The following is a 20600-nucleotide window of genomic DNA, read 5'->3' on the forward strand; positions in this document are numbered from 1 at the left end:
CGTGCACGAGCGGCGGGTGCGCGCACAAGCGGCGGGAGCGCGTACAGCGGCGGTAGCGCGGAAGGTACGGATTTCTCCGTCCCTGGTTTTTTAGGAGGGAAAAAAGGGGCGGAGAAATCCGTACGCGTGGGGGTAAAGTGGTCAATATACTGGATTAGGGGAATAAGGTTGTCATGGTAAAAATTTCGTGAATCGTGGGAAATCCATATACCCAAGTATTTAACCCTCTGGGCGATACAATTACATCGTCCAGGAGGGGGCGCAGCACTTGTTTTTTAAAAATTTTTTTAAATCATGTAGCTAGCTTAGCGCTAGCTACATGATAGCCCCTCCGATCACCTCCGGCGATCAGCGCAAGCAGGAGATTCCGTTCAGAACGGGATCTCCAGCTTGGCTTCCCCCGTCGCCATGGCGACGCTCGCGATGACGTCACCGATGTCATCGTCGTCGTGACGTCAGAGGGAGTCCCGATCCACCCCTCAGCGCTGCCTGGCACTGATTGGCCAGGATGCGCAAGGGGTCTGGGGGGGGGGGCTGCGCAGCACGGCGGGTAGCGGCGGATCGGCGGCGATCGGAAGTTATATGCAACTAGCAAAGTGCTAGCTGCGTGTAACAAAAAAAAAATTATGTAAGCCTGAGAAATCCTCCTGCGCGACATACCCCGAGCTCAGCTCGGGATTATCGCCCAGGAGGTTAATCTTACTGACTGATTCCAGTGGGGTCTGTATGGTATTGGTCTAGTTAACCACTTCCCGACCGCCTAACGCACAGGGGCGGCCGGGAAGTGGAGCCCGCAAGGACCAGCTCACCCACAGAGGCGGCGGTCCTTGTAAGGGCATGGGCGGAGCGATCGCGTCATCCGTGATGCGATCCTCCGCCGGCGCCTGTCTCCGATCACTCGCCGCAACATCCCGCCGGCCATACGGAAGCGCCGGCGGGATGTTAACCCCGCGATTGCCGCATACAAAGTGTATAATACACTTTGTAATGTTTACAAAGTGTATTATACAGGCTGCCTCCTGCCCTAGTGGTCCCAGTGTCCGAGGGACCACCAGGGCAGGCTGCAGCCACCCTATGTCGCACCCAAGCACACTGATTTCTCCCCCCCTGCCCCAGATCACCCACAGCACCCTCAGACCCCCCCTGCCCACCCCCCAGACCCCTGTTTGCACCCAATGACCCCCCTAATCACCCATCAATCACTCCCTGTCACTATCTGTCAACACTATTTTTTTTTATCCCCCCCTGCCCCCTGCCCCTCCTGATCACCCCCCCCACCCCTCAGATTCTCCCCAGACCCCCCCAGACCCCCCCCTGTGTACTGTATGCATCTATCCCCCTGATCACCTGTCAATCACCCATCAATCACCCCCTGTCACTGCCACCCATCAATCTGCCCCTAACCTGCCCCTTGCGGGCAATCTGATCACCCACCCACACCAATAGATCGCCCGCAGATCCGACGTCAGATCACCTCCCAAGTGCAGTGTTTACATCTGTTATCTACCCTAAACACCCACTAATTACCCATCAATAACCCCCTATCACCACCTGTCACTGTTACCTATCAGATCAGACCCTAATCTGCCACTTGCGGGCACCCAATCACCCGCCTACATGCTCAGATTGCCCTCAGACCCCCCTTATCAATTCGCCAGTGCAATATTTACATCTGTGCTTCCCTGTAATAACCCACTGATCACCTGTCAATCACCTATCAATCACCCCCTGTCACTGCCACCCATCAATCACCCCCTGGCACTGCCACCCATCAATCTGCCCCTAACCTGCCCCTTGCGGGCAATCTGATCACCCACCCACACCAATAGATCGCCCGCAGATCAGACGTCAGATCACCTCCCAAGTGCAGTGTTTACATCTGTTATCTACTCTAAACACCCACTAATTACCCATCAATCACCCCCTATCGCCACCTGTCACTGTTACCCATCAGATCAGACCCTAATCTGCCCCTTGCGGGCACCCAATCACCCGCCTACACACTCAGATTGCCCTCAGACCCCCCCTTATCAATTCGCCAGTGCATTAGTTACATCTGTTCTTCCCTGTAATAACCCACTGATCACCTGTCAATCACCTGTCAATCACCCATCAATCACCCCCTGTCACTACCACCCATCAATCACCCCCTGTCACTGCCACTCATCAATCAGCCCCTAACCTGCCCCTTGCGGGCAATCTGATCACCCACCCACACCAATAGTTCGCCCGCAGATCCGACGTCAGATCACCTCGCAAGTGCAGTGTTTATATCTGTTCTCTACCCTAAACACCCACTAATTACCCATCAATCACCCCCTGTCACTGCTACCTATCAGATTAGACCCCTATCTGCCCCTAGGGCACCCAATCACCGCCCACACCCTCAGAATGCCCTCAGGCCCCAGCCCTGATCACCTCGCCAGTGCATTGCTTGCATCTATTCCCCCCTCTAATCACACCTTGAGACACCCATCAATCACCTCCTGTCACCCCCTAGCACACCTACCCATCAGATCAGGCCCTAATTTGCCCCGTGTGGTCTCCTGATCACTCGGCCAAACCCTCAGATCCCCCTCAGACCCCCTTCCGATCACCTCCCCAGTGCATTGATTGCATCTATTTTCCCCTCTAACCACCCCCTGAGACACCCATCAATCACCTCCTGTCACCCCCCTAGCACTCCTATCCATCAGATCAGGCCCAATACAACCTGTCATCTAAAAGGCCACCCTGCATATGACCGGTTCCACAAAATTCGCCCCCTCATAGACCACCTGTCATCAAAATTTGCCGATGCTTATACCCCTGAACAGTCATTTTTAGACATTTGGTTTCCAGACTACTCACGGTTTTGGGCCCGTAAAATGCCAGGGCGGTATAGGAACCCCACAAACTGACCCCATTTTAGAAAAAAGACACCCCAATGTATTCTGTTAGGTGTATGACGAGTTCATAGAAAATTTTATTTTTTGTCAAAAGTTAGCGGAAATTGATTTTTGTTTTTTTTTCACAGTGTCATTTTTCACTAACTTGTGACAAAAAATAAAATCTTCTATGAACTCGCCATACACCTAACGGAATACCTTGTGATGTCTTCTTTCTAAAATGGGGTCACTTGTGGGGTTCCTATACTGCCCTGACATTTTAGGGGCCCTAAACCGTTAGGAGTAGTCTAGAAAACAAATGCCTCAAAATGACCTGTGATTAGGACGTTGTGTGTAAAAAAAATCAAACAATTGTCATTTACAGAGATATTTCTCCCACCCAGCATCGGTATGTGTAAAAATACACCCCAAAACACATTATACTACTTCTCCTGAGTACGGCGGTACCACATATGTGGCACTTTTTTACACCCCAAGTACGCTAAGGGGCCCAAAGTCCAATGAGTACCTTTAGGATTTCACAGGTCATTTTGCGACATTTGGTTTCAAGACTACTCCTCACGGTTTAGGGCCCCTAAAATGCCAGGGCAGTATAGGAACCCCACAAATGACCCCATTCTAGAAAGAAGACACCCAAACGTATTCCGTTAGGAGTATGGTGAGTTCATAAAAGATTTTATTTTTTGTCTCAAGTTAGCGGAAAATGACACTTTGTGAAAAAAAACAATTAAAATCAATTTCCGCTAACTTGTGACAAAAAAATAAAAACTTCTATGAGCTCACCATACTCCTAACGGAATATCTTGGGGTGTCTTCTTTCTAAAATGGGGTCATTAGTGGGGTTCCTATACTGCCCTGGCATTTTAGGGGCCCTAAACCGTGAGGAGTAGTCTTGAAACAAAAATGACCTGTGAAATCCTAAAGGTACTCATTGGACTTTGGGCCCCTTAGCGCAGTTAGGCTGCAAAAAAGTGCCACACATGTGGTATCGCCGTACTCGGGAGAAGTAGTATAATGTGTTTTGGGGTGTATTTTTACACATACCCATGCTGGGTGGGAGAAATACCTCTGTAAATGACAATCTTTTGATTTTTTTTACACACAATTGTCCATTTACAGAGTAATTTCTCCCACCCAGCATGGGTATGTGTAAAAATACACCCCAAAACACATTGTACTACTTCTCCCGAGTACGGCGATACCACATGTGTGGCACTTTTTTGCACCCTAACTGCGCTAAGGGGCCCAAAGTCCAATGAGTACCTTTAGGATTTCACAGGTCATTTTGAGAAATTTAGTTTCAAGACTACTCCTCACGGTTTAGGGCCCCTAAAATGCCAGGACAGTATAGGAACCCCACAAATGACCCCATTTTAGAAAGAAGACACCCCAAGGTATTCTGTTAGTAGTACGGTGAGTTCATAGAAGATTTTATTTTTTGTCACAAGTTAGCGGAAATTGATTTTTATTGTTTTTTTTCACAAAGTGTCATTTTCCGCTAACTTGTGATGCAACAGTTGGCGCTTTACCTTGGAATTGACACAGTCGTGTGTATCTCCAAAATTGATTGCCTGATGAAGCGGGCTTTGGACCCGTGAAACGCGTTGCTTGCCTGGAGATTTTAAAATAAATTACATTGTCTATTTATATACGACTCATTGGCTGGTCACTATATACTTGAGGGCGGTAACCACCAACCCCCCTCCTTTTAAGTGGTTTTTAAATTATTTTACTCTAAATTGGCGCCTCTGTTACTCCTCATTTTTCGTTGATCTATTCCACCCTTGGTGGAGGGGTGTATCCAGGCCCGTTTTTAGCGCCGTGCGGCCCGTGCCGCCGCCCGGGGCGCTGTTGGGAGGTGGGCGCTGAAATGGAGGGGGGAGCCGGAGCCGCTGGGAGGGCAGCCCGACCTCTCCCTCCCTCTCCTGGGCCGCCCTCTGTGCTCCCCCCTCAGATGCAGAGCGCAGCAGCAGCAGCCAGGGAGGAAGCGCTGTAAACAACATACCTCCCTGCGTTCCAAGCGCTGCTCTCTCGCCGCCGGTCTCTTCCTCTCTGCCGCCTATACGATGATGCACACACTAGTTCCGGCTAACAGGAACCAGCGTGTGCATCATCGTATAGGCAGAGAGGAAGAGACCGGCAGCGAGAGAGCAGCGCTTGGAACGCAGGGAGGTATGTTGTTTACAGCGCTTCCTCCCTGGCTGCTGCTGCGCTCTGCATCTGAGGGGGGAGCACGGAGGGCGGCCCGGGGAGAGGGAGGGAGAGGTCGGGTTGCCCTCCCCGCGGCTCCGGCTCCCCCCTCCATTATGGGGGACAGCTACCTATCTAACCTACGCTGGGGGGCACCTACCTATCTATCCTATACTGGGAGGCACCTGTCTAATCTAGCCTATACTGGAAGGGGGGGGGGGGGGGGGGGCAGCTACCTAATCTAACCTACGCTGGGGGGCACCTACCTATCTATCCTATACTGGGGGGCACCTACCTAATCTAACCTACCCTGGGGGGCACCTACCTAATGTAACCTACCCTGGGGGGCACCAACCTAAGCTAACCTATACTGGGGGGCAGCTACCTAATCTAACCTACGCTGGGGGGCACCTACCTATCTAACCTACACTGGGGGGCACCTACCTAATCTAACCTACACTGGGGGGCACCTACCTAATCTAACCTACACTGGGGGGCACCTACTTAATCTAACCTACGCTGGGGGGCAGCTACTTAATCTAACCTATACTGGGGGGCAGCTACCTAATCTAACCTACACTGGGGGGCACCTACCTAATCTAACCTACACTGGGGGGCACCTACTTAATCTAACCTACGCTGGGGGGCAGCTACCTAATCTAACCTATACTGGGGGGCAGCTACCTAATCTAACGTATGCTGGGGGGCAGCTACCTAATCTAACCTATACTGGGGGCCAGCTACCTAATCTCACCTACGCTGGGGGGCACCTACCTATCTAACCTATACTGGGGGGAACCTACCTAATCTAACCTACACTGGGGGGCACCTACTTAATCTAACCTACGCTGGGGGGCAGCTACCTAATCTAACCTATACTGGGGAGCAGCTACCTAATCTAACCTATACTGGGGGGCACCTACCTAATGTAACCTATACTGGGGGGCAGCTACCCATCTAACCTATACTGGGGGGAACCTACCTATCTAACCTATGCTGGGGGCAACTATTCTGGCTACCTATATTAGAGGCACCCACCTAGCTAACCTGTACTGGGGCACCTACCTAACTAACTTATACCGGGGGCGCCTGCCTATCTAACCTATACTGGGGGCAACTATACTGGCTACCTATACTGGAGGCACCTACCTGGCTAACCTATAGCGGGGGCAACTATACTGGCTCACCTATGCCTGGCTACCTATACTGGGATACCTATTCAGGCTACCTATACTGGGGGGACCTATACTAAGTGCAACTAGACCTGGCTAACCTATACTGCGGGCACCCATACCTTGCTTGGGGGGGGCGCAATTTTTACACACTCGCCCTGGGTGCATTTTAGCCTAGAAACTGCACTGGGTGTATCCCCGTTTTTTTTTCCTGTCTACAGAGAGCGACTTCTTAGACCTGAGTGGGGTCAGGTTATAATTCTCCCCACCCGCATCTTCAGTGGTTGCCTTAGTGGTAACCCAGGCTTGTGAGTATATTACTTGTTGTTGTTTTGTCTTGTTCCATTTACCAAGACATACTGTACTATATTGGGCTCTCGGTTTCCATTTTTTACATTTCTTCAAGCGCTTTCCAAAATGGGGTCATTTGGGGGGTATTTATACTATCCTGGAATTCTAGCCCCTCATGAAACATGTCAGGTGGTCAGAAAAGTCATAGATGCTTGAAAATGGGAAAATTCACTTTTTGCACCATAGTTTGTAAACGCTATAACTTTTACCCAAACCAATAAATATACACTGAATGGGTTTTTTTTATCAAAAACATGTTTGTCCACATTTTTCGCGCTGCATGTATACAGAAATTTTACTTTATTTGAAAAATGTCAGCACAGAAAGTTAAAAAAATAATTTTTTTGCCAAAATTCATGTCTTTTTTGATGAATATAATAAAAAGTAAAAATCGCAGGAGCAATCAAATAGCACCAAAAGAAAGCTTTATTAGTGACAAGAAAAGGAGCCAAAATTCATTTAGGTGGTAGGTTGTATGAGCGAGCAATAAACCGTGAAAGCTGCAGTGGTCTGAATGGAAAAAAAGTGGCCAGTCCTTAAGGGGGGTAAAGCCCACGGTCCTCAAGTGGGGGAAGTAATTTAGATTTAGACCAATTAACTTGAAGGCCCGCCAGCGGAGAGTAGGTATTGAATATGTCCAATGCGCCCTTAATAGAATTATTGGGATCATCGAGATAAAGTACCATGTCATCAGCGTACAGGGACACCCTCTCCCCCAGCCCCCCTGCACAGAAGCCGTTAATATAGGAATTCTGGCGTATTGCCGCAACTATCGGTTCAATTGCTAACGCAAAGAGGGCTGGAGAGAGGGGGTATGCCTGTCTTGTGCCCCTCTGAAGATGTATATTTGTAGAGACCATCTGACCAATTCTGATATTAGAAGTAGGGTTACTGTATATAACTTTGAGCCAGGAGATAAATTTAGATCCAAAGCCAAATTTAGCCAAGGTTATCCAAAGGGATCTCCATTCTACCGAATCAAATGGCTTTTGTATGTCTAAGAACGCTAGTGCTCTAGGGTTAGTTATGTCTGAGGACATTTGAATGTGGGAGTAGGACAGTCATTACTTTTACCCCAGGGATGCTGTAACGATTGTGGAATTATCTCCGTCGTCAGCGCACAAGATGTGCGCCGACACTGCGGAAATCCTCCACAAACGTCTGAGTAACAGAACCCAGCTTTGGTGCAATGCACCTGTAGAGGGGAATTCCCACCGGCAGATGGAGCTGTGGAGTGCAGAGGAATAAACCCTCTGCACTGCCACAGATGTCAGATAGGAATTGTACGAGGGGAAGCAATACAGGGCAAGATAGCCCCTATTGAGAGAGAGTGAGCACAGAGACAGAATGTATGTATGTCCACCAATCTAGTCGCCACCCGGCGACGGTGAACACACACCAGCGAAGACTAAGTGGGAAAGCAATCGCACGAATGGCGATTGCTAATAGCGACACAAGACTGAGTAAAGACAGAGTATAGGTGTAGTAAGAAAGACACAGCAAACCATAACCATCAGAATGCCAAGGAAAATAACAAACGCACTAGCTAAACGCGGTCGCCGCACGAGAAGCGCAACAGCGATAAAACACGTTAATGGCGCGGTCTCCACACGAGAAGTGCAACAGAGACAAAACACGCCAACCCTGACTAACAAATGAACCTAACAAAGACAGACAAATAACGCAAACGCTTGCTAATCGGTTGCCTCCCACCAGACAACAGCAAGCGTTCGTGCTGGACAAGACAGACTAAAGGAGTAACCAGTAGCAACCGCAGCTAAGGTTATACTCCAAGACAGACAAAGGAGATCCACTACCGCCAGGGCGAATGCGATCTAGGAACGGGACCAAACGATTTACTGCCAACCGCCGCAGGCGACAGTACAATCGCAGGGGCCAGACAAAAACAGCACAGGAATAAACAGTACAAATAACACAAAGCCTGACTGTACTATAGAGAGTGCAAGATGCACTCCCCAATAATTAACTACACTAGAATCTTCGTCAACAATCAGCAGAGGGGCTGAAACTCCAGGAAAGTTAGCAGGAACAAACTTTCATGACCAGCAGGGAATTCTGGGAGGAAATTGTATTTATACTGCAAGCCATCAAAGGAAGCAGCTAAGCAATTTGCATGACAAGTGGATGCAAATTCCTCACCAGCAAAGCAACTCTGAAACTTGCAGAGTGAAGACAGGTCTCATTTTCCAGGGACCGTCAGCACTCAGACCTAAAAAATGATCGAAAAGCTGTCTGCCTGTGCAGACAGCAGAGCAGATCATTACAGATGCTTACTTAGCAAGGAATGTGGCCACAGTGACAAGGGATGACAGCAATGCCAAACACTAAGCTGCTAATGTGTCATAGGGCAGTGGAATATGTTGTCTCTAAAATGAGTCACCACATTGTGAGAGTGCTGGTGGGGAACAGCATAGCAGGTGAATGGAAGTCACATGTGAAGTTGTGCAAGTGCTGCAATACAATGACTTATTCCTTCTTTACTTCCATACAAGTCTATCAAGCTGCTTGAGCTCTAGAAACTGTGGAAAGATGTTTCAAACATTGGGCTCGATTCACAAAGCGGTGCTAACCCAGTTAGAGACTTTAGGCATGATAACCATTGCACCACTCTGGTGAAAAGCCAGTTTAGGTGTGATAAGTTTAGGCATGATAAGTTTAGGTGTGATAAGTTTAGGCATGCTAAGTTTAGATAAGTTTAGATCGCTTGCAAAGTCCCGCACGCAAAGCAGCGCCATTAAACTTTATACGAAGTGCACCAGTCTTTGCTAGCGTAAAACTTTTGATCAGCTGGGTACTGCGGTGCTAACGCAGTTGGTGCTTAAACTTATCATGCCTAAACTTATCACACCTAAACTTATCATGCCTAAACTTATCACACCTAAACTTATCACACCTAAACTTATCATGCCTAAACTGAGTTTAGGCATGATAAAGGGCTTTTCACCAGGGTGCTAACTGTTAGCACCGCTTTGTGAATCGAGCCCATTGTCTTCCAGACAAGACACTGGTTTAAGGTCTGTGTGAATGGCATTAATTGTATTTGTGCCAGACATTTTTCCTGGCAATAGTAATAGGGAAACACTGGCCTTAGAACCTAGGTAGCATATGATAGGAACATTGCAGCAAGCCTGCCTCTTCCTGTTTAAAAATTTGACTTTAGCCAAAAGTCTAATTTTTTTAAGGCGTTATTACAGGGAAACGAGCAGGGACATGGACAACGCATAGAGGCATATGAATCCAGCATGCAAATACCTCTGTGCTTACCTTGGGTAGCCTTGCCTTGGGTCAGGTGTGCTTTCAGTACACATAGCATCTAAAACACAGATTTCTAGCGGGTAAAAGGTTTGTGTGTATTTTTTTTGTTTGTTTTTTTACTATTTCAGTTAGTTTTCCCCCATGCCCTTTGTTTGCAGGGCTTGGCACTGATCAATGGGACACAAATGATCACATCTCTGGGATGCGAGGCTGTAGAGAGAGCCAATGCAATTGCTAAGCAAGCAGATATTGTTGCAGCTCTTACACTGGAAGTCTTGAAAGGAACTACAAAAGCTTTTGATACAGGTACTTTGCCCTCCTTATCTTCATCACTCACTCACTCACTCACTCACTCACTCACTCACTCACTCACTCACTCACTCACTCACAGTGTTAATGAGAACCTGTTTGCCTTTCAGATATTCACGCACTGCGGCCTCATCCTGGACAAATAGAGGTGGCTTTTCGATTTAGATCATTACTAGATTCTGATCATCATCCATCGGAGATTGCAGGTAATCTGTGTGATCAAACTGCTTTACGTATTTTTATGGGTGGCTCATGCAAAAAGAGAACAATAAAGTACAACATAAAAGTGCATATAAATTGCAGATCTACTAGAAGCTACAGAGCCCATGTGAAAGCTGCCTCTACCTGCAGTCCTACTTTACAGTGAAAATTACCACAGTAGAACATCTACAGCAGTAGATGCATGTAGAAGCAGACTTGCATGGAAGCTTCCTGACGTCTCCTCCTTGGTGAAGTGTATAGCTGGACAAATCGGGTGACTTGAGTGCAATGGTTCTTGGCTACGGGCACCCTCCATAGATTGCAATGTTATTTTTGCAGCTCTCGGCACCAGGGTGTATGAGTTTCGCATCGCTCTCAGCCAGAGTTTGGATACAGAATAGCCAAAATTTAGATGTAGTGTAGTTTAGGCCATGTTAGTATGAGGAAAATCGGCAGGAGGGTTAGTGTTAGGTGCAACAGTAGGAGGATTAGTATAAGCCATATCAAAAGGAGGGTTTGTTTTGGGCGTATGGGCAGGAAGGTTAGTCATGGTGATATCGGCAGGAGGGCTAGTGTTGGTTCGTATTGGAAGAAGGGTGAGGGCTAGAGATGTCGCGAAACCTCCGATTTTAGGTTCGCGAACCTCCGCGAAAGGTTCGGTTCGCGAAAAAGTTCGCGAAGGAGGGAGGAGGGAATAGGGTGGAGGGAGGAGGGAGGAGCCCACAAGAGCCTAATTAAAAAGTTTTGCTCCATAGAGCATTATGGGGCGGATCGAACTTCCGAGAAAGTTTGCGTTTGGTAGGCGAATGCGAACCACCGAAGTTCGCCTGGAACCATTCGCCGGCGAACCATTCGGGACATCTCGAGGGCCCTTTCACATTATTATCACATTATTCATTATTATTATCACAGTATTTTTACTGCACCCTACTACCGTGCAATGAAAGTCTATGGAGACTTTCATACTGCTACGTTACGGCGCAACGTGACGGAAGAGACCTTTTCGCTGTTTCCCCAATGCAGGACCAGAATTACATTACCGCACAGACTCTGTGGCCAGGTGCGTCAGCCCAGAAGTAATGTTAGTCTATGGCGACGCGTAGATCTTTAAAAAAAACACTTACACTTACACACAATGTCATGGTGCACTTGTGCGGAAGCGTATTTTAATAATACGCTTCCGTGCACTTCCGCATACCTGAAGCAGGAAGTGATGGCAAGTGCGCATCACTTCCTGCTTGGCCAGGGGCAAGACGGGGAACACCGCGCAATAGCACGGTGTTCCGTGAAGGCCTGTTTTTGACAGTGGGATGGAGAGCGTCGGGCGCAACGCACCACATCGCGGATGCTGGTTTTTAGTGTGAAACCAGCCTTAGTGTTCGGCATATAAGCAGGAGGGCTAGTGTTGGCGTATAGACAGCAGGGTTAGTGTTGGGCATATCAGAAGAAGGGCTAGTTTTGGGCATATCGGCAGGAGGGTTAGTGTCGGGCTTGTTGGCAGGACGGTTAGTGTTGGGTGTGTCGACAGAAGGGATATTGTTGGGCGTATCGGCAGGAGGGTTCGTTTTAGAGCAGTGTTCCCCAACCCTGTCCTCAAGGCCCACCAACAGTACATGTTTTCTGGAAATTCACAGAGGTAGTTAAAGTGGATCCGAGATAAACTTTTACTCATTGCATAATTATGTTCCTTTCATATAGTTTATAGGGCATTCCTCAAGCCAAATACTTTGTTTTTGTCTTAATACTCTAGTTCCCTACAAACTAAACAAGCCTCGCTCACAGCTTCTCCAGTGCCTTAGCGTATATGTTATATGCTATAGCAGCATAGAGGGTGACATAGCGGCTGGGAACGCGGAGAATCACTCGCGTTCCCAGCCTGTCGGCGGCTGTCACCGAACCCAGAAGTAGCCGCGGCGGGGACAGGACGATCGGAGCGGGGCTGCGAGGGCACCATACAGCTTCAGTGGGCTGAGGGATGCCCCAGGTGAGTAAAGATAATTTTTTTTTCACTTAAGTATTTCTTTTAGAGTAACTGTTTTGTTTTTCTATGCTGTCACTTTTTTTTTTTTATACAAGTGTTTTATTTTGGTAACTATGGGGTAGGGGGTGGCAAGGGTTAATAGCTAATGGGGGATGCATTATCTTTTATATATTTTAGTGTATGTGAGTGTATTCTTACTTTTTGTCAACTAGACTCCCCACACTTTATTCCTTTGTAGTGTGAACAGTACACAGGAAGTGTTGCGTATGTGTTTTTTCACTTTCACTTTGTGAATGAACACTGGCATCTCACTGATTCCGGTGATCATTCATTACAGGCACTTTGATCAGCTTTGGGAATACATATTCCCACTCACCAATCACAGATTGGCAGCATGGCGATGAAGGCAAATGGATGCACGTGCATGTTTGGCAGCAGTAAGGTAAATAAACACAGATGCATATCTATGCCCCTGATCTGCAAGTGAAGTTTTCAGGGGTGTTGATATGCGTAATCCACCCCTATATGTTCAAAATGGTTTCATATCGGAAAGTCTGGCTTAATACATCCACACTATAACTTTGCCATATGCTGAGCTGCTTTCTTTGCTTGAGTTCTTTAGTCTTATTTCTCCCTTTTTTTCCCTCAGAAAGTCATAGGTTTTGTGACAGAGTCCAAGATGCTTACACCCTACGTTGCTGCCCACAGGTAGGCATGCCAAAAAAAAAACTACCGTCGTCAATATAAGTAATCTTTTTCTGTTTCTACTGTGAAAAAACAGCTTCTTTGAAAGAATTAACCCTTAAATATTTCATCTTTAATATAGTGAGCAAATATGGGTTTGTGCTTAGAGTACTGTGTGTTAGCTCCCACCAGATATGGACAGGGACTTCATCAAATCTATCACATTCTGGCTTGGTGTCCTCAGAAATAATATACTCTTTGTCAGTCCTCTTTTTACTGTATATGCTGACAAATGAAATAACAGTTATAGAATACTGCTATATGACCTGGAGCTTTCAATGTTGTAGAATAGGAGAGTGTTCTCTTCCCTCTCTGGTGCTCGACTAGGCAAACTGAAGAGGTCTAACTCCTGGGTTAAGAGGATCAGAATATGCTAAACTGTTGTAATGCCTTTGTGATACAGTAGAAGCTCCTTTGAATTGCCACACTGCCAGATCTCCACCTCAATATGCCTGCTACGTTTGGTTATTCAAGGTTTCTTTCAAGGATTCAGGTGAAAAAGTAGTTGACTGACATCTTAAAAGAGAAGTTCCAGTCATCTCTTCTTTCTTCTCCATAGTACAGTTCTTTCTTTTTGGATGATCTCAGCAGCCAAGTTTGTACAAGCATTGTTGGACCATTACTAGACAGGCTAAAAATAACTTGGGTCTGCTTTTTATTATTGTCCAACACCTGTGCATAGTTTTAGACCGCAATTAAAGGAACTGATTGTAGCATGACCACTCTGGAAAAATGAATGGCATAAATGTACAAACACATTTGCTGGGTAGTCTTGCTTATGTCCCATGTCCAGGGCCGGATTTACCATAAGGCACTGTAGGCATGTGCCTACAGGCGCCTGATGATGGAAAGGCGGCTCACTCCCCACCCAGAGCGCCTCTCTCCTTCCCTATGCAAAGTCCTGATGAGAGTGTAAATGAGAAGTTACTTACCCAGCTCTCGGCATTCCACCTAAGAGATCTCCCTTTAGTCAGGGGCACCACTACCTATTTATTATTGAGGTTTCTCTAGCTGCCTAATACTTGGGGGCAGCTCTAGCTACTTGATATTGAGGATAGCTCTGGCTACCTAGTGCTAAGGGACACCTGTAGCTACCTGTGACGGGTAAGGGAAGTAAGGGAGAAGTGACAGCTGGGCCAGCCAGCGTACTTGTGTGGATGGCTGGATAGTGTACTGGTTAAGGGCTCTGCCTTTGACATGGGAGACCAGGGTTCGAATCCTGGCTAGGTCAAGTACCTATTCAGTAAGGAGTTCAAGGCAAGACTCCCTAACACTGCAGGGTGGCCTCTTGAGCGCGTCCCAGTGGCTGCAGCTCTTGAGCGCTTTGAGTCCGACAGGAGAAAAGCGCTATACAAATGTTCAGATTATTATTATTATTATTATTACTTGTGGTGCGGTTCGGATTATGGAGGGTGAAGTCTATTATGCCAGGACATCTGTGCCTATAGGCTCCTTTGAGGTAAATCCGGGCCTGCCCATGTCAATGGCAGGTCAATGACATGCAAATAATTCTGAGCAGATGCAGTATTATGCAAATTCTGTATGCAACTATATGCAACTTAAAAATGCTACATACATTTGCATATATGGAATTATTTGCATCTCATTGACCATTCCTACACACAGGTTATTGCATTGTAAGAAAAGACCCTCGAATTATTTTGAGACATTTTACTTGGTTTTGATGGGAAATGAATTTAAATTTTGTATTTCATGACTGATTGCTATTAATGCTAACTTTTTGATATGTTGTTGTAGGTACATGGCGTAGTGAATGATACCATTGATTTTGTGAAGGGCATCATTGCAACTGAAATTAACAGCGCAACAGACAACCCTGTATCATTTTATGTAGTGTGACTAACCATGCAGTTTCCCAACAGAAGACTCATTATATCTAATATAATTACCATTGTGTATTTATATAGCAAAAACCTTTTTTGCCATACTTTTCAGGGCTTACCGCAGACATGGGCAACACAGCCTGGTGCTCACCAAAATTAGCCGGGTGAAAAGAGCCTAGGGGGAACACTGCAAAGAGTACTTTTATCCTAGACGGAATTGACAAAGGAAGACTACGCTTTAGTGTCCCCAATATACTAGATTGTTGATCATATACTGGTAAATAGAAATTAATAGTAATAACCCATTAATGTTCAATAATAAATCAGCAGTGATGGGGTGATTGTAAAATGCACAGGTTTTATTACTACTATACTACTGAATTTAGCATTAAGCCTCTTCTGTGTCACTGTACAAAGTAAGAAAGAAATATGGGTGGTAAATCACATTCATTCCTCTTAGGGATAGTGAGCGACATGTATTATTCATTGAACTCTGTAAAACGCTGCGGGAGATGTCAAGTCTATATAATGACATATTAAATCACAAATGTTGCAGTGACTAATGCAGGTAGTGCCATTATTAAATCTGTATAATCATTGCATTAACGCTATTGCACTGCATTTGCTGCCTGTTTGATTCAGTTCACATAACATTGGTAGTGAAGCTGGTGCAATAAAACTTTGTTAATTCAGTCCTTCAGCACATGCATTAAAGTGACACTGGAGCGAAAAAAAAGTATGATATAATAAATTGTATGTGTTGTACGGGTAATTCATAGAACATTAGGAGCAAAGAAAAGTTTCATTTTTTTTATTTTCAGTTATATAGCTTTTTTTGTATAACATTACTTTATTCTCTAATATTTGCAGTTTACAAACTATACTCTGTATTTTAATCTATGAAACAGAGTAGGAAAGTTCAAAGTGTGATTAGCTCTGCAGTAAGACCTTAAAGAAACAAGAAACCGTGAGAGACAGGGTGAGATAAGTGTTTCAGAAAAGAGCACTGGTCTCTGACTAAATTAGTCAGAGAATTCAGATAAGCTTTTTTTTTTGCATAGATAACAACTGAAGTTTCATGTACTGGAAACAATATGAGGCTCATATCTGTGCTACTAATGTCCATTTCTTAGCTGTATTACACATACAAATCATTATATCATACGTTTTTCACTTTATAGTCCTTTGAGGGCTGGTTCATGCTGGCGGCAATCAGCAAATCGCTAGTGCAGTGTCACCCTATGAATGTGTCCGCATGGTAACGTTGCAATTTGTTTAAAATTCAATCTTGCTGCATGTAGCATTTTTTAGAGTGATTCAGCTTAAAGAGAACCCGAGGTGTGTTTAAAGAATGTTATCTGCATACAGAGGCTGGATCTGCCTATACAGCCCAGCCTCTGTTGCTATCCCAAACCCCCCTAAGGTCCCCCTGCACTCTGCAATCCCCCATAAATCACAGCCGTGCTGTGAGGCTGTGTTTACATCTGTAGTGTCAGTCTCGGCTGCTCCCCCGCCTCCTGCATAGCTCCGGTCCCTGCCCCCGCCCCCATCCCTTCCCTCCAATCAGCAGGGAGGGAAGGGATGCAGGCGGGGACCGGAGTTCTGCAGGAGGCGGGGAGAGCAGCAAACTGACACTATAGAGATAAACGCAGCCAGCTCTGACAAGCTGTTTGTCAGCAGCGTGGCTGTGATTTATGAGGGATTGCAGAGTGCAGGGGGACCTTAGGGGGGTTTGGGATAGCAACAGAGGCTGGGCTGTATAGGCAGATCCAGCCTCTGTATGCAGATAATATTCTTCAAACCCACCTCGGGTTCTCTTTAAATTAACATGCGCAAAAATGCACATTCCTTTAAAAATCGCTTTAAAAGTTGCAATGCAAAATTGCATTTGCTAAGTGCTTAGTGGTTTACAGTATGAACTAATCCTTAGGCATATTGTTAAGCGACTTTTATTGGTTTTAAAGAGTACCAGAGGCGATACACACAGCATTATTTATACTTACCTGGGGCTTTCTCCAGCCCCATGAGGTGCATGGGCTCCCTACCAGTCCTCTCCGGTCGCTCCATTGTCTCCATATCCTCCCCAGTAATGTGGCCAGTTGTGCTCTCCTGTGTACTGAGCCGAGCATGCCCAGAAGATCGCGGCTGGCAGGATTACCAGGGGGATAAGTAGATAACGGAGAGGATGGCGAGGGAGCCCACGCACATCATGGGGCTGGAGGAAGCCCTAGGTAAGTATAAATTCACCAAGAAAACTCATCTCAGGTTTCCTTGAAGCAAGCTATCCACAGGCATCAGGCAAGTGTGGGGCCCCACCTCCTGAGCAATATCAGCCTACATAATTCATAACATTTGGGGCTACTCAGTGAGAGGAACAGGTACTCTCCCATGTGCAAATCATCCTTGCTCATTGTTAAAAAGGGGAATTTCCCCAACATTGGTGACAAGGAGGATGTGGTTGTAATATAGGGGGGCTTATGAGGATCTAAAAGCAGCCTTTAATAAGTTTGCTCCCAGATATCCAACCTCTCCAGAGAAATCAGTATAAAGATAAACTTACTTATTTCCAAAAGTAGTTTTCAGTTAAAGCGGAACTTAAGTAACTTTTAAAACAAACTGTTTCACTTACCTGGGACTTCTGCAAGCTCCCAGCAGATGTCCTGTCCCACGCCAGTCCTCCACAATCCTCCGGTCTTCCTCCGCCAGCTACTTTTGGTTTCGCCCCTGGGCTACTGCGCCTGCACGGCTCTGGCCACCCGTATCCTTTTTAGGTGTTCCAGTCAGACAGGAACGCGTAAAAAGGATACACTTGGCAGGACTGCGCAGGCCTCGACTTACAAGTTAAGGAACAAGATGGAGCGGCGGCGGGAGAACGGAGGATCGTGGAGGACTGGCGCGGAACAGGACGGCTGCTGGGGGCTTGCAGAAGACCCAGGTAAGTGAAACTGTTTGTTTTAAAAGTTACTTCAGTTCCACTTTAAAGGACACCTGAGCTGAGAAGTACATAGAGGCTACCATATATATTTTCGTTTAACCAATATCAGTTGCAGGGGTAAAAGCCGGAGTACGGGACCAGAAGGGCCGCGCGCGGTGGGCGTCATGCATGCGGCGAAGTAATGACAGACCTGGCCCGATTTTAAACGGGCTAAGGTGACTAGTATAGTATAATAATAACGTGTTTCCCCGAAAATAAGACACTCTCTTATATTAATTTTTGCTCTAAAAGATGTGCTAGGGCTTATTTTCAGAGGATGTCTTATTTTTGGGCAAACACACTGGTATTTTTCCTATACAAAATGTACATACTGTATGCCATGTGCAACATACACAGAGCTTGTGGTTAGCAGATATTGGCTCTCAATTACAAGAAATTGATTCTGCTGATCATGTGGGTTAAGCTACATACACACGAGGCACGGATGTCTGCAGTTGCATGGAGACAAGCAACAGTTGAAAGTCTCCAGCAACGACAGTTGTATACAAGCAACGATTGCATACACGTGGCAACAACCTGTCTGCAACATAGCGGAAACTGTTGCTCAGCAACTTCTGTCGCAGGTTCAATGAACTGTCGGACTCACAAGAGTTGCTAGAGACTAGCATACACATGACCGCACCGACTTAATGGCCCATACTCACGAGGGACTTTTGTCGCCTCAACACGCGGCGCGCGCGTGTTGCGGCGACAGGTCGCCCGTGAGTATGGGCCGTTGCACGCGCGCGCACCCCGAACTGTCGCCCGTCGCTCTTGTCGCCATGCGATTGAAAGTTTCAATCGCATGGCAACAGTCGCCGCCGCACCTCCGCCGCAACTGTCGCTAGTCCGCGTGAGTACGCGGACTAGCGACAGCAACCTCCATAGAGGTAAATGGAGCTTCTGGCGGGGGGAGGAGGAACGTCGGCGACAGCTTCCGTCTCGCCGCTGGTCCCTCTTCCGCGTGTGTACGCGGAGGGACCTGGAGAGAAGCTGTCGCCGGCCTGTCGCTAGCACGCTCACGTGTGCTGGCGACAGGCCACTTCTGCAGCCCGTGAGTACGGGCCATAAGACTAGGGACGGTTGCTGCAACAGCTGTTGCCGGGGATTGAACAAGTCAATCGCCTGGAGACAGCTCTGACTAGCAACAGTTGCTTGCGCGTGCCTCATACACATGGAGGACCTGTTGCCGCAACATGCGCGCGCCATGTGTTTCCAGCAACAGTTGTAGCCCGTGTGTATGGGCCTTAAGAGTCTATTTCTTGCAGGCATAGAACTCTGTCAGTCTCTACAGAGCTATGATAGGATAAGCTGTGTGTGTGTCCTGGGAAGAGGTGAAGAGGTGAAGTGCTGCTGATGCTTATCATCACAACAGATCAGGAGGGCTGGCTCCAACAAAAACACAAATTGCCTGACACATATATAGGACTGTGTAGAACTGACATTATACTGCTGCTCTCCTGTATCCAGGCTTTGTATTGAGCGTGACTTGCTGGTGTCATGTGGGCTGCTGCCTAGCTAGAGCTTAAATTTGGAGGATGTCTTACATTCCAAGCATTCTTGAAATTCCTGCTAGGTTTTATTCTAAAGCAGCCCATACACTCAGCCGATTTTCTGGCCGACCGATCGATCGCGATCGATCGATCGATCGATCGATCGCAAATCGGTTGGTCAATCGACCGATCGACGGCCGATTTCGATCGATTTCGATGGATTTCCATCGAACTAGCAGGGTGGAAAATTTAGGTCGATCTGATGAGATTGCTTATCAGTTTGCATTGGCCTTAATGGAAATCTGATGGCAAAAAAATGCCATCAGATCGAATTTCAACAGATTTCAAACTGAAATCTATTGGAATTCTATCCTGGTAAAAAATGTTCTAAAAACGCATCAGATAGATCATCAGATGCATTTCTTATCTGTCTGCTGCCAATCTGACGAGTGTATGGGCACCTTTAGGGTATGTCTTACTTTAGGGAAAACACGGTATGGTAGGAAATCATGCTGGGTACACATAATGCAATTTCCTGTGAGACTGACAAGATCTGACAATTTTTTCCAAAATGTCCGATCTGCTCCCGATTAGCAATGGGATCGATCAAGAGTAGTTTGGATACAGATAATGAGGACAACCGAGATTGGTAATGAAGGGGAAAGTGAAGCATTCACACAACAGGGGCATAGGGCTCTGCTCATACCTGGCTCTGTGCTCTGTTAACCAGCCGGGCGGTATGGACGAACTCTGCTCGTCCATCACCGCCGGAGGCTGCCGCTCAGGCCCTGCTGGGCCGATTTTCATCAAATAAAGAGCAGCACACGCGGCTGGCACTTTGCCAGCCGCGTGTGCTGCTTGATCGCCGCCGCTTTGCGGCGATCCGCCGCGAGCAGCGGCGAAAGAGGGTCCCCCCAGCCGCCTGAGCCCAGCGTAGCCGGAACAAAAAGTTCCGGCCAGCGCTAAGGGCTGGATCGGAGGCGGCTGACGTCACTCCGCTAGTCGCTATGGCGACGATCTAAGCAAAACAAGGAAGGCCGCTCATTGCGGCCTTCCTTGTTTATTCTGGGCGCCGGAGGCGATCGGAAGAACGCCTCCGGAGCGCCCTCTAGTGGGCTTTCATGCAGCCAACTTTCAGTTGGCTGCATGAAATAGTTTTTTTTTATTTAAAAAAAAC

The 20600-nt window shown here is 47.0% G+C and overlaps 1 protein-coding gene across 1 annotated transcript in view; it reads left to right on the plus strand.

The window, feature by feature from the left end:
- The window catches only part of HAL (histidine ammonia-lyase), a 63893-nt gene that overhangs the window by 33861 nt on the left and 9432 nt on the right, over positions 1-20600 (plus strand). The window contains exons 11-14 of the mRNA XM_068276777.1: positions 10036-10183; positions 10297-10392; positions 13018-13076; positions 14871-14951. Of these exons, the coding sequence (XP_068132878.1) occupies positions 10036-10183; positions 10297-10392; positions 13018-13076; positions 14871-14951 (384 nt within the window). The remainder of the gene's footprint in view (positions 1-10035; positions 10184-10296; positions 10393-13017; positions 13077-14870; positions 14952-20600) is intronic.

Source organism: Hyperolius riggenbachi, chromosome 3, assembly GCF_040937935.1.
Source record: "Hyperolius riggenbachi isolate aHypRig1 chromosome 3, aHypRig1.pri, whole genome shotgun sequence".
In the NCBI taxonomy this organism is placed as follows: domain Eukaryota; kingdom Metazoa; phylum Chordata; class Amphibia; order Anura; family Hyperoliidae; genus Hyperolius; species Hyperolius riggenbachi.